The sequence below is a fragment of the Manihot esculenta genome, chromosome 5, assembly GCF_001659605.2.
Source record: "Manihot esculenta cultivar AM560-2 chromosome 5, M.esculenta_v8, whole genome shotgun sequence".
Classification (NCBI taxonomy): Eukaryota; Viridiplantae; Streptophyta; class Magnoliopsida; order Malpighiales; family Euphorbiaceae; genus Manihot; species Manihot esculenta.
The window spans coordinates 2,103,770-2,119,396 of record NC_035165.2 but is presented as its reverse complement, the minus strand read 5'-3'; the positions used below and the strand labels follow the sequence as shown (position 1 = coordinate 2,119,396).

Here is a 15,627-nt window from a genome sequence, read left to right as displayed (position 1 = left end):
GGAGAGAAAGTCATTTGAGGGTTCCACATAATATTTTTCTTACTTATTCTCTTTATCATTTTATTTTCCATCTTTCCAAACAAGTGAGGTTGGAAAATATTTTTCTCTCTTATTTCCTTTTTTTTTTTATTTTATTTTCTACCATTTCAAGCAATCCACTTGTTGCAGGAGCTTTGAATTCAGATTGTTTTTAAATTTTTTAAATAAAAATTTATTAGTGTATACTTGTTCCCTACTGAAATTAATAATAAAAAAGGCTAATGACAGATAATCCAAATGACCTTGACCATCTCGACATATGTCAGTACATGTTATATTTTAAATTTTTAGTGCTTTATAATTAACAAACACTTGTGTATTTTCTTGACAAGGAACTGAAAGTAAGTAGAGTGTGCACACCGTTAAAACCTCAAAAATAAAAAATTCACGATTTTAATTTATTTGAATTTAAATCGTTTTTAAAATTGTGAACTATAAGTTCAAATTTTAGAACTTAATTATAAAAAAATGAAAAAAAAAAAGAAAGAAATGACAAAACATGGTCACCAATCGCCAATGGTTTTGCGAAAACCAGACTGCATGAGAGGTTGTCATTGAGAAATATTTTGTGGCAGAAACATGGTAGGTGAAGGGGTCGACATTGTCTATCATATCATCTTTGTTGTCCACCGTGTCATATACTGCCACGGTTTTTATCATGCTATTGGATGTTGCATATCATGAGCTTATGTTTTTTTAGTAGGGGTTAGGGTATGAAAATTCGAATTTAATTTTAAGTGAGCCATATGTCTTTATTCACTTTATTAAATTATGATGGATTTAATTGAAATTTAATGCCCATTCAAATTTAAATAATTATTAATTTTAAGAGTAATCATAATATTTAATTTTAATCGAGTAATATAAACAATACATTTTAAGAAATATTAAATAAAATTTATTATTTCCTTTTTATTTTAAAATAATATAAATATAAATATAAATGTAAATTTATTTTCATGAAAAAAAAATAAAACTTTTTCATTTAGTGCATAAAAAACAGGCCAGTAATTTAAAATATCTATTTATTTCAAACATTTTCATAGATAAATTATATTAATTTTTAAATTTTAATATAATTAACGGATAAATTTTTATATTTTTAAAATTAAAAATTTAAATTTATATACAATTAATTCATTCAAATTAAAGATATTTTTATCCAATTGATTAAATGGAGAATAAATATTTTAAATATTTAAAATATCCTCTGAACACTTAAATTTTTTAAATATAGATGAAGAATTTTATATTATATAAATTATATTTTAATTTATAAGTTTTAGTCTAATTGAAAATCGGTCTTTATATATTTTTTAAAGTAAATCTTTAAATCTTTAATATTTAATTCGTCTAATATTAGAATTTTTTTATTCATTATAGATATTAGTTAAAATCGGTGAATAGTTAAATTTTTTCTCAAATGATTATTTTTTAAATACTATTTATAAAAGTTTATAATCTATTGAAAAGTTACTCAATACCACTTAAAAATAGTTGACATTATAAGGATTTTTTAAAAATTTTAAAATTATAAATATTAAAATATTTTAATGAATGAAAATTGAAGAATAAAAAGTACTAAATTATAATAAATGAGGAAAAAAATATTACATAAAAATTTAAGTATATAATTTTAAATATATAGAGACCGATCAATTAATTGTATTAAAATTTAAAAATTTAAATATAATTTATTTATTTCAAAAAAATAATAAATATATTTTTATATTTTTAACTGTAAATGAATAGAGAGATTTCTAATTTAGATATACTGATTATATGAGTTAATTTAAAAAATATAGTGATTAATTCGTTAATTATATTAAAATTTAAAAAGCGTAATTTATCATATTTTTAAACAATATAATTATTGTATTTATTTTAATAATTTTTAAAATATTTTTAACATATAATATTTTTTTCGACAATAAAATTATAAATTTTAATTTTTTAATATACATGAGTAATATTTGAATTGTCAAAATTTACTATAAATTTTGAAATTCAGTAGGGCATTTGAATGGGCAGAAGAGATTGTAACTAGAAAAAAGTACTAGTAATCAACACAAATGGGACCAAATGATTGATGGGCAAATTTTACAAGTCAATGCGGTGGCGCCAAACGTCAGGACAGCAACCTTTCCCGGGAATTTTGAAATTCCCATACTTTCCCTGTATTGACCTCAAATCGGGATGCAATTAACGGACACTGGCATGCCACGATTTTCCGATAACGTTATGACACGTGTAGTCTATATATCCCAATGGGACTGGTCCCTACTCTGACATTAGTGTCAGGATTTGTGCGTTTCACTCTCATTGGTAGGTGTGAGTAAAGAAACAAAACCTGAGGCAAATTAACTAAAATGGTAAATTCTGACCCCAAAAAAATAATAATAACACGGTAAATTATTTGCTAAAAGAAAAACTAAAAGAGTAAATTAGCGCGTGGCCTTAAATCGATCACGTGTTCATGCAAACGTGGCTCGTGACGTTAGGAGACGGAGCTAAAAATGGTAACGGATCGGTAGTTTTGAATATTCAATCAAATTTTAATAAAATAAATTTAAATATTTATAATTAAATTTATAATAAATTTAAATTTAAAAAATAATACTCATTATAAATTTAAATCGAATTCAAAATTTATGTATAAAATATTTGCTGTTCAAATTTATTTATATAAATAATTAATTTAATATAAAAAATATATTTTATAATAATATTTATAAATTTATATATATTTTTATTTAAAAAATAAAATTTAAATATTTTTTAAAAATATTAAATTTTTTAAATAAAAATTATTAATAAAAAATATTTTTTATATAAATTATTAATTAATATATATAAAATTTAATAAATTTAAATTTTATTCGAATAATAATAATAAAATTTGTGATGAATTTAAATAATTTAAATAAATTTTTAATTAAATTTAAAATAAATTCAAATATTATTAATATAAATTCAATTTAAATTTAAATAATTTAATTTTCGCATATATTTTGAATTTTCATAATAAAATTTATATAAAATATATTTATATAAAATATTTTAATTTTAAATTAAATTATTAAAATTAAAATATTAGAATAAAATCATCAAAACGTGTTTAATTTTTCAAGGTTAATTGTCCTTTCAATAAATTATTTATTTTCAATTGAATAAAATTTTTTATAACTGCTCAATTCACTCCCGTCTATTAATTCTCTTGTTTAAAATTTAAAAATTCGTTTTTAATTTATAAAATTTTAATTCAAATAAAATAAAAATACGTGTAATTTTACAAAAAATTATTTACATTTATTTATTCCTAAATAGTTCATATTAAATAAAGGATAAATGAATTTTCATATAATAAAATTATAAAAAATAAAAATAAATTAAGACTCTTTTAAAAATAAATTAAGGCTCTATTTATTGTATAAAAAATAATAATAAAAAAAATTTCTACATCTTTTCATATTTGTTACTTTTAGAAGAATTAATTAACTTAATATTTTTTTCTCATTTAATTTATATTTCCATTTTAATAATTTATTAACATATTTATATATAAATTTATTAATATATTTTATTTTTTAAATTACAATAAAAAAATAGAGAATAAGTTATTATAATTTTAAAAAAATGAATAATTTTTTACGTAATAGCATTAACGAGATTTATAAAATTTAAAACATGACTTTATCTTTTAAAAAATGGAAGTTTTCTTTTCAAATAAAGATATTTATTTTTTACTTGGAAAATATTTTATGTTAATTAATTTTTTTAGTCCGTCAAACATAAAAAAAATAGAAAAATATTTTTTTATGTAAGAGGCTAAATCATAATTATTTTTAAGTATAATTTGTTCTTGGATTCAATTTGTTTGAGAAAATAAATTTTATATGAAAAATATTTTTAGAAAAAATATGAAAAATATTTTATAATAATATAATTGATTTCTTATTGTTTAATTTAAAATTTAAAAATAAAATACATTAATAAGTTTATATATAAGTGCTAATAAAATTTTTAAAATATATAAAATGATTTTATTTAAAATATCCACGAGAAGCAGAAAGTCCAACTTACCAAATTGTGCAGCAGGGTCCTGGCTACAAGGAGGGCATAATATCTGTAAGATCTAACTCAACATCAAAGCATCGGCTTGACGGGCAATATTATTTTTCAGCAGTGGACCACACACTATGAATAGCAACAACGAACAAAAATAATATTAATAATAGTAAGATTATTACAATTTTTTTATTAAGGATTTATACACAATACTTAATATTGTACTGTTTGATTACAAATTTCATATTGTCTTCAATTTTGAGACTAATTTTATTTAAAAATAAATTGAATTAATATACTGTGAAAAAACAAATTGAATATTTTCACTTATTATTAAATTTAAATGGTCATCGTAATTTTATTAAATGTTTAATATTTTAATAATTTTAATTAACTTCAATAAATTTACAATGATAAATACATAATTCTTAATTTTTTTCTCTTATATTTTTTATTCATTTTATTATCATAATTATAAAAGAAACATTTTATGGGTTAATATGAGTTTCCGTTTTTTACCCAAGTGTATAATTCACCTGAAAATTAGTATATTTTAACTATATATATTTAGCATATTAATCCAACAAAACTGATTATTAACTGCGGTATGATGTTAACGAAATTTATAAAATTTTAAGCAACTTTTTAGAATTTTAATTGAAAATAGTATAAATTATAATTTTACACAATGCGATGACTTATAAATTAATATCATAAAAAATATAAATAAATTAATTATTAAAATGTTAAATAATATTATTTATTTAAAAAAAATCGTTCATAAAAATTTAATCAACATGTGATAAACAGTATTGGATTCAAATTATAAAATTTGATTGCATCGAATTAATTCATAAATTTAGTTAATTTTTTTTTATTTTTAAAAAATTTAATTATTTTAATTCAGTTTAATTTTAATAAAAAAATTAATAAAATAAAATAAAATAAATTAATAAATAATAATATATTATTTTTAATAATATAAAAAATTAAATTATTACTATTAGTAAAATATTTTAATTAAAAAATTTAATAATTAAATTGAATTGAATTGAATTAAAATTAAATTAAATTAAATTAATTTAATTTAAATTACGCTTAAAATTGATTTGATTTTTACAAATAAAATTTAATTTATTTAATTTGATATAATCTTAAATAAAAAATGCTCACTTTATAAATTAGTATTGAATATTTAAAATATTATTGCAAAAAAAATTAAAAAGAAAAAAAATGATTTTTTAAGATATTTATAAAAATTATCATAATTAAATTCAAAATTATTATTAAAATCTCACAGTTAATCAAAAGCTAATTAAATTTATCTAAATTAATAATAATAATAATTATTTAAATAATTTAATTAATAATTTATACAAATATAATTTTATTCGTAATTTAAAATATGGACTAAAGTAATTCATATAACTAAATTAATTAATTTATAATAATATATTTAAAACTAAATATTATTATAAAAATATTTCATATATAATTAATTAGTTATATTAGCTAACTCAAATAATAAGCTTTCAATACATAAAATTAATCAAAACCAATATAAATACCAATTTTAATTTCAAAATTATTTGATTAGACCATTATTTATTTTATAAAATTTAATTATGTAGTTATTATGTTTAGTCCACTTATTTTAATTTAATTAAAATAATTTAATAATATAAATATATAAAATTATATATATATAAATAATTAAGAATAATTAATAATTTTTAATAAAAAAATTAAAAAGTTAAAATTTATAAAATATAAAAATATTTTATTTAATTGCACCTACTCACAATTTTAATTGGATAATAAATATATTTAAATATATTTGAAAAATTTCATATTCTACTATTCATTTTCAAATTTATGATTAAAAAGAATATTTTATTTGATTCTATTTGAAATAAAAACGTTTAGTTAACTTTATAACTATATAGTTAGAGACTTAATAATATATTTTTTTTTATCATTTTCCAATTTTAATTTCCTCACCAGAAATCGAAAGTATAAAAGGCCAAAAATGAATAATTTTAGGTTCTCGAGATTTTTCCACTTTTCCCCCTCTTTCATTGTGCTTCCTATTGCAGGGAGTCTCATGATATCTATAATGTCACAGTAACACCTGCAACAGCACCGTTTACCTTCCACCATCTTTGTATCAAATCGGCTAGTCGCAGCTCTTTTTTGTGTAAATTCAAAATCCTTCATTCTCTCCTTGTTCTTTGGATGTAAATATCATTTAGCTCTCTCAGGACCTCGGTGCATTCCAGCTCTGCCGGAGATGTTTTGTGGAGAAGCTCTGCACCGATAGTTACTGTCAATTGTTTTGAGCTTCTTTTTGTCTCTTTGGTGAATTTCTGTTAACTCCTTTTCTTTTTTTCGTTTCAGTACATCTTGGTTTTTGTTGATATCTCTTAAATCTGAGATATATAGAAGAGCTGGGATCCCTAAATTCGTCGAAATTAAATTTGGCATTTTGGAGATTCAGAGTTTCGGTTATAGGTAATATCGCTCTTTTTTTTTTTCCCTTTAGATCTTACTGTTTATTTCTACAGGAGCATCGAAAGTCGATCGATTTTTATTTTATGAAAACGCAAGGAATCACTCGTTTTCATAGCTTATATAGTTAGTTATTTGTTTATTATAATTATATTTTAAAATTTCTATGTTGGATTTGGTTTAGTGGGGAACGTTAAGCTATTTGTTTAATCAATTAGTGTTGCCAACTTTATCATTTTTTAAAATTGTTTTTTAGCTTATTTTATTCTCAGACCAGCATAGGACTCTTTAAGTAGTAATACTCTGACCGAGATTTGTTGGATTTCGTTTCTCTAGCCCTTAAATATTTGATTGTTTATGAAGAATTTTTGTCTAGCAATTGCGTTGCCATTTTGTGGTATCGAAGGAGGCTATACTTTTTCTTTTCTCCCTCTTTTATTCTTTTGGAAAACATGGACTTCCCATTTCATCTCTCAGAAATAAGTTTTTTTCTTTTTTAATAATTTTTCCACAATCAAGTTTACTCAATAAAAGGAAAGAAATTTGTTCAACTAATTTTCTCGATTCCAGGTTGGACTACTGCATTAGGTAGATAATTGATGTAGAATTTTGGTGTAACAGTCAGATAATTGATGTAGAATGTTGTACAAAGACAGTAAGACGGGTTCTAACTTCTGTTTAACGAGGTTTATTAGTTTTGTGAAACACAATTCTTGTGATTGAACAAGGAAGATCTCACTTAATGTGATTTGTTAATTCTTGAGGACTAAGTCATTCAATTTTACTTCCTGTTTATATGAGAGTGGGAAATGCGTGGACGACAAAACATTTGTTCAGTATAGCACATTATCACCGTTGCTTGTTACTGATTTTTGGCTGTTCAGTGAGAATTATGAGGTGAATTTGGTTGAGGAACATGAGATGAGTGAGTCTTCAACTTTCGTCTGTGAATGTCTATGTCTGCATTGGGAACATGGTTCTCTTTGCATGGGTAGAAGTTTGTTGCTGGACGCCTGTATCTCTCATTTCCATTGAATAGCTGAACTTCACACTTAAAGCATTGTCCTTTAGTTGTCTTTATGTTCTCTTGCAGGCAAAAGCTGTCTTGATCCGTGACTGCTACAGAAATAGTTGCTTTTATTTTCCCTTTTGTGAACTATGGGGCTTTAGCTGCAACCAGTGAGTATCTGGTCTGAAGAAATGCCATCAACCTGCAGTCAGCTGGAATGAAGACCTTACAGGTTTGTATGCCCCTGCCTGTGTGCATATGATGCTCCTCACAGGCTCTTGACAAATTTATTACTTCCTCTATTCCATAAGTTTTATTAGACAATTAAATCATTATTAATAATATATGGTTTGAATTAAATACTCATAGATGGTTTAAATTTTCATTTGAAAAAAATAAATAATTAATGAGAGATTGTATTGAAAATATAATAAAATTAATAGGGTCATAATAGTCAATTTATATGTTCACTATAATATAAAAAGGAAAGTGGAGGGAGTATTTTATATTTGCATTCTCTTGTTGGTTTCCTGGTACTCATTTTTATTGTCTGGGAAAATATTGAGGTATCAACTTTTCTATGTGCCTTTCTAAATCCCTTCCCTCTCTAGTCTTCCCCTTTTATTTTTCTCCACAACACACGCCCACACCTTGCTTTTGAAAAATATCACTGATTCTATTTGTTTCCTTGTGAATTGATCCCCATACTTAACCTTTTGGACATTTACCTTACATTTCCCACAGTTGCCTTCGTTTCTTTTTGCTCTTTTATGTTTCCTTTGCCACTATGAATGAGTGAATGCTACTTACTGTTATATTCTAAGTTTCTATTAAGCATTAGAAAGTTATGTGATGCCTCCAGCTTTTGCTGTTTAAATTGTTGATTAACACCAGAATACTGACCGAGTAACCAGTCTCATGACACTTTTTGCAGGATTTATTAATTTTTTTATCAGTGAATAGTTTCAATAGGTGACCGGGACTTTTAGATCCAAAGTTTATGTTGCCTGGCATGCAACATTGCTTCCCTGTTTATGTTCAGTTCTGAAGACATGGATTTATTTGCCTATTAGTTTTTTTTTTGTTGCTTTTTCAATGTCAAAAACTATCACTTGTAAGTTCTGCCACTTCCTAGTGAATTGAAGAGAAATATTTTTATTGGATTACAGAGCACTCAAGAAATACAGTCTTCAACACAAGTTTCACAGGACTCTCAGAGTGACCAACAGAACAATCACACATCAGAGGCTCCAGTAGCGGACTCTGGTTCAGTATCTGCTTCAAGCAATGATAGCCGAAAGGTTTCGCGCCAAGATATTGAACTTGTAGGAGAACTTTTTTCCTCCTCTGGGTCAATTGTTTTCTCTCTTTTTGTTCATTTGCTTCTTTTTTTTTTTTTTTTTTTTTTAAATTGTCAATGTAATCTCTCCCCTTCAATATTTAGTCCTAAGAATATATTGATTAATTGGGTTTTGGTTTCCCCACAAACTATATTAATGGCTGTTGCAGGTTCAGAATCTTATAGAGCGGTGCTTGCAGTTGTACATGAATAGAGATGAGGTGGTCAAAACCCTCTTGACGCGAGCAAGGATAGACCCTGGATTTACAACATTGGGTAGGTTTCTTGAATATTTTAGTTGGTTTTTCTTTTAGGTGACTTGTAGACATCTGCCAACCCATATCTTGATATGGTCAGCAAAAAAAAAGAAAGCAAACTGATCCTAATTATTCTTCTGTGGATCTGGCATTAGTTATTTTCTTTGTTCAACATTCTAACATGTACCAATAACCCATTGATCTTATTTTCTATGTTCAATTTTCAAGTATCCTACACTGATATTTTCCTGTAACATTCTTCCTTTTGATTTTTAGTGTGGCAGAAATTGGAAGAAGAAAATGCTGATTTCTTCAGGTCCTATTACATAAGGCTGAAACTGAAGAAGCAAATTCTTTTATTTAATCATTTGCTTGAACATCAATATCATCTTATGAAGTTTCCTGTATCTCCAAAGGTTCCTTTGGCCCCCATGCAAAATGGGATTCATCCCATGCCCGGTATGTTCTAACTTTCTAATGAAGTGGTTGTGGCAAGCAAATGATTTCTCTCATGTCAGCACAAGAATACAGTGGGTTTGCAAAAACAATTTGTTTGCTTCAAGCTTTTTGCTGAGCTCCATCTTAGTACCATGGAAATGTATTTTTAACCAAATGTTGGTAACAGTGTTTAGGTTCTTTTATTAACTTTCTAATCATTAGTTGCCTTTGTGTGCATTCTATCAATATCTGCATAGTAATAAGTTTCTGTTGATTAAGGTATGATGTAAAGTTAAGATTTGTTACCATCTTTGCTTTTTCTTTTTGTTATTTCCTCCAACAGTTTCCTTTATGAAACCATGTTATCCTTTATGTGGGACTGGGAGCATAACTTCCTTAGATTTTGCTAACACTGTCATTCATCTATTGTGCTATGTGGTCTTATTAACTGAAGTTTGTGAGGCCTGAATGTTTTATGGTTGTGATGATAGCTAGATGGTAATGTTGCTTTCTCTTTTTATTTTTTGTGACAGTGTTATTGTTATTCAACATCACTTCTTTGCAGTGCAGTTAACAATTTACCTATGGGATACCCTGTCATGCAACAACCTCCAATGCCAGCTCCAGGTCAGCCCCATCTTGACTCCATGGGATGTGGAATATCAAGCTGCCATGTGGTTAATGGAGTCCCTGCTCCAGGAAATTTTCATCCAATACGGATGAATTCTGGGAATAAGTGAGCATTTTTCCACTTTCACCTTATTCTTCTTAAGTTGAACAGAAAATAAATAAATAAATAAAATTTTGTGCATGGATGTGTTGGTGCTATTCAAGCTAACTATTGCATTTAGCTAATGAGCAATTTAGGATCGGTTTATTTTGATTTTTAGCTTATGATCAGTTTAGTTGCTTTTTTTCATATTTATTCGCGTATTCTAGACCTCTCTACAAATGCACCCGTAATCCTTGCAGATTGGGGAAAAAGGATCCTTATTGCTGACCCCAACAAGACTAAGATTGAGGAATGGACAAAATGGTTGAGTTGTGTTTTAATGTCAATGTTATGCTCATAATTGGGTAAATACTATAATACATTGCATAAGAAGTCACTGAAAAAGAAAAAAAAAATGAAGAAAATCTAATCTTTCTGGTAAACTTAAACTGGTTCCTAAAAAAGTATATTGTGCATGTGATATGTTCCAATATCTTTGGCTTGCCCATGGTCAACAATGCTGTATTTGCTGTGTAATTAATAGTGTACTTGTTTTCCAGCTTATATGACTTTTTGCTTCATAAAGAAGTTACAGCTAATGGGTGCTGTATTTTTGTAGTTTGGTAATGGGGAATAATACACCTGATATAGCTCCTGTAGTTCCACCAAGCAGTGCCATGTCATCCATGTCTGATATGCCTTTGAGTCCTGCATCTGTGGCATCCAGTGGGCACTTTCCCTTTACTGCGTCGGAAATGTCAGGAATGGGAGTCGACACATCAGCACTTGATACAGCATTTACATCTGATGTGGCCAGCTCAGTAGGATTGCAGCTTGGACCAGATGGTGTGGCTGGCACCTCCAAATCACTAGATCAATTTCAGTGGAATTTCAGCCTCTCGGACTTAACAGCAGATTTATCGAACTTGGGAGGTAAATTGCAGATAATTTTGTGTAAATTCAGCAGAATATCCCACATAGGTTTGTGTTATAACACGTTAAAGACATCTTTTCTCATAAAAATTAGAATTTGTTCTACTGGTTTAGAATATTTTGTTATGTATATTAAAAAAGCGGTGATGTCTTATCTGGGAAAGAAATCTGGGTGCCTGGCTGCCTGCATAAGTTTAGATTTTATTTCATGAAAATAGACAGTAGAGAATCAAAACATCCATGTTTTGCATGCTCCTCCATGCAACTTTTGTATGAAAGAACACTATTGTTTCTAAATTGTTTTAGAATAACTGCTGCCAGATACAACTCAATGCACCCTCAACCACAATTTGGTTGGAGTCTATCCTTTCCTCCAGTCTGCTCAGTTTAGGGGTGCATTTGATGCCAGTTCTTAACTATGTATTAGAACTCCATTAGCTTGAGAATCTGGCAACTGCTGTACAAAACAAATTTGTTGGATTGTCTACAGGAGTGGAGACAATAAATTTCAACCATTAATGTATTGTAATGACTGCAGAAGTTTTGGTTTGTTGCTGCGGCGAGGGCTATGCTGCCATTATTTCTTGGCAAATTGGCAATCATATCTAACCAATTCTGGAAATTTTTGTGTTTCTTCTAATTTTGTTTTTCTAGGGCTTGTATTAAATGTATTACCTTGGAATTATTTTCTCTTTTGCAGATTTAGGAGCCCTAGGAAACTATCCTGGTTCTCCATTTCTGCCTTCTGATTCAGAAATTTTACTTGATTCTCCAGAGCACGAGGACATAGGTAATGGGGATTGCTTCTATTGTATCTTTTTATTGTTTAGTTAGTTGATGGTTATACCTATTGAAATAATTTGAAGAAGGTAATAGATTCTAGATAATATATAACATGCAAATATTTCTGATTCTACAGCAGTATGCAATTTTTTTTTCTTTTGTAATTGACACTGTTAGATTTATTGTTGTAACAGTGGAGGAATTTTTTGTGGATTCTGTCCCTGGTCCTCCGTCCCAGTCAGACGAAGAGAAATCCTAGTCTAAGGTGAGATCCCATAATTTTTTCTGGTTAAAATTGTTAGGATAAAATGAGTTAAATGAATAAATTAAACATTTTCCATCCAGTCTCTAGGGACATTGATATTTTTACAGAAATGAACATTTGTATTGTGGTAACGTAATTGTAATTGTTATTAGCATGGCGACAGGAAGTAGTCCTGTTGTAGTTGTAATTTTTAACCCATCAATAATAAGGTAGAAATGCAAGTTTTTACTCGTTTCTCACGGGTGTTATCAGAATAGAATTTTCATTGAATGGGAAATGGTCAATCACCATAACCAGGGATTGTAAACGATTTTGTGATCACAGTAGTGCTGCAACTTGATGTTTAAAGCGGGATGTTATTTTTATCTTTGGAGTTTCATTTATTTGTGGAGTATTATTGGAGGGTATATCCATTTTTAATACTTCAGGTTTTGGGGTAGCATTTGTGGAAGTTTTTGGATGTTCCAAACCTTCCAAAACGGCAAAAACCTAAACTTTTCAATCCACCTGCTGGATTTGGAAGGTGTTGGTATTTTATCTTTTCTATTAAAAAACTCCCATATATTCCATTCAAACAAAAAAGCATGCATAACATTAGTCCCTGAAAACAATTTGCTCGGGATAAAGGATAATAATTAAAATCACAAACACAAAGGCTTGATTTTGGTTTGATTTCAATCCACCACTCCTGCAACCTCAACACTTCATAATTGCTAAAATGGCGTGTCCGACTATTGAATCTTGCGCTCGAAGACTGCTGGTACTAGATCGTATTTCAAATGATATATTGATGGTTTCCAATTTTTTTCTTTTGGGAGTAGGGCATTGGTAATAGTAATGGGATGGTGGGTGAAGAAATCAAGGTGAAGGAAAGCGCAAAGCTTGTTCTCAACCAAACTACGGACATAGGAAGAAGCAAGAAAGATATTTTCCCTAATATCTCCTTTATTTGCATCACATTTTCATTAAAACAAAACCTCCTGTCCTAATTTAATTCAACCGCAGTCGTTTAGTGGTTCATTGCCCATCTTTCAGATTCAGCGTATGATACAACATCTTCTCCTTTCGGAGAAAATGTAAGATATAACATCATCAATCACCCAATTCAATAATAACACTATATCTCACAAATTCATGGTTTAAAACATGCTAATGGCATTCAATCCAAAATGACCTTTTACAAGTCTGCTAACACTTTACATTCCAAAAACTTTAAGATATTTAACAACCCCAAAATTAAGTACCTTTTATAATCTAGATACTTTGTAGAGGAACACGAGAATTCAATGCAACTGAAGAAACAAAAAGAAATTGTAAGTGATTCGAAGTTTTAAACTACCATACACAACGAAACTGATGCAAGTACTCAACTGAAGTGCGCAATCATTTCCAAATCATAAACTCTTCTTTTCTCTCTTCGCCCTTTCTCAATCATACAAACATACTCGTCTAGGCTTTCAGTACCCCTCCCCCACTAGGCTGCTACTCCCCATGTATCTAGTTTCCTCACACAAACCTGCAATTTCCTCGTTGCCCACTGCCGCTGTCAACTTCAGCCCACTGGAACTCGTTTCGGCGGGGGCACAATACCAGCAACTACGACCACAACACAATCAAACTCATCTGCCCAGTTACTTTCCATTTAAGATTTATTGAATGTTACTATTAGGGTCTCAATTAAAGAGTTCAAAAGAAAGGAGTAAATTGAGTTTTTCCCTTCATATCTTCAATATGGGAAAATACATTTGATTTGTTAAAATTAACAGTAATTTGACTAGAAAATTAGATTAAAGGTCAAATAAGGGACTAGATATTTTGATTTTAAAAGCACAGAAATGATATTGTAGCATCCATAAAAGCTCATGTACAAAATCATGGTTTAGTCTTTAACTTTTTAAATTCAACTTAGATTTTCGCTATAATTGTATAAATTTCAAATGTTTAGAGTTTAGACTTTATTATTTAAAATTAAAATATTTGGATATAATCATAAAAAAATGTTAACGTTTGGGTTAATTGTTTTTTTGTTTTTTAATACAAAAGTATAGGGAGGTTCACCTAAATTGTAACTGTGTGAAGTTTACAATGTTAACCAAAGGGCCGGCTTTCGATGGACATAAATTGATTGGGTTTTTTAAAATTGCTTCAAATTAGCCGGCAAGCAAATGCCTAGAGACTCTACAAATACAAGCCTGATGTTTTTCCAGGTCCAGCAATATTGAGCAGCCCATTAGGATTACAGAATTTCAAAATCAGCTTTGGAGTCTAGACTGACTACAATACAACTACGCATGGCAGGAGTCTTGGTTCATAATTGAAAAGTACGTGGTACGTACCAGCAACATTAAAAAAATTTAATTCTATTCAGGTTCCTTTGTCCTGTAACAGTGAAGTCCACGTCAACGAAGACCATTTCAAAATGAATATAAAATAATTATGAAACGTTAATTAATTAATTAATTGCTGATTCCTCCCTCTTACCCGAGAAGGCCAGCAACTGCTGCACTGAATTAATAAGAATATAAAATCAGCAACTTGATTTTAAAAGAATTGAGTATAAAGTTAATAAAATTAGCAAGTCAATTTTAAAATGAACTAAAAATTTAATAGATCTAAGAAAATCAATAATAATTTTAATTAATTCTTAATGAAATTAAAAAGAAAATTTAAATTAAACACTCTTTAAAATATATAGAGATAAAGGGTAAAAAAAAAAAAGATATAACATGAGAAAAACACAAAAATAATAGAACAAATTGTTGTTATTTTATTGCAAAGTGGACCTTAATGCCGCATAAATAAATGTCAAGCATGGTGGGTGATACCGATTGAGCATGAAAAAAAAAACATACAGAAATAATAGCTATTTTTTTTAATTCTTCATTTTAATATAAATAATAAAGACTAAGTACATAAATCACTTCAAATCACGCGTCAAATTGAAAAGTTATAGATATGATTAAGTAAAATTAAATGTTTAATCAGACTTTATGTTTTCTCTATCTTTATATAGAATTTTCTCCGTGGAAATCGATTGCGTACCAGCATCACCCTTCTACTTCTGCCCCAACAAAATTGACGGAGTCTTACAGTTCCTTTAAATTCAATTATTGTATCTGTCAAAGTAGTTTCGCGGTACCCCCTGCTTTAAAAACAACGTATACTGTTCGGTTAAGATTAATATAATATCCTTTAGCAAACCATTAAATAGGAAAAATTAAAAAAGAAAAAAAATATTTTGGATAAAAAAGCAATTAAAAGGAAGAAGGGGAAGAT

General features: G+C 27.6%; 1 protein-coding gene across 2 annotated transcripts; it reads left to right on the top strand.

Annotated features, from left to right (window-relative positions):
• The first annotated feature begins 6,144 nt into the window (after nt 1-6,144).
• Nucleotides 6,145-12,585, top strand: LOC110615535. 2 transcript variants are annotated; one of them, XM_021757429.2, is made up of 10 exons: nt 6,145-6,304; nt 6,505-6,618; nt 7,709-7,856; nt 8,794-8,949; nt 9,134-9,239; nt 9,497-9,679; nt 10,229-10,394; nt 10,990-11,303; nt 12,004-12,093; nt 12,281-12,585. In XM_021757429.2, the coding sequence occupies exons 3-10, from the start codon at nt 7,842-7,844 to the stop codon at nt 12,343-12,345; spliced, it is 1,095 nt and encodes a 364-aa protein (XP_021613121.1). In that variant the 5' UTR covers nt 6,145-6,304; nt 6,505-6,618; nt 7,709-7,841; the 3' UTR covers nt 12,346-12,585. The 2 variants fall into 2 exon arrangements, with proteins under 2 accessions (XP_021613121.1, XP_021613122.1); XM_021757430.2 differs by lacking the exons at nt 6,145-6,304; nt 6,505-6,618 and having other exon boundaries at nt 6,718-7,856.
• The last annotated feature ends 3,042 nt before the right edge of the window (nt 12,586-15,627 follow it).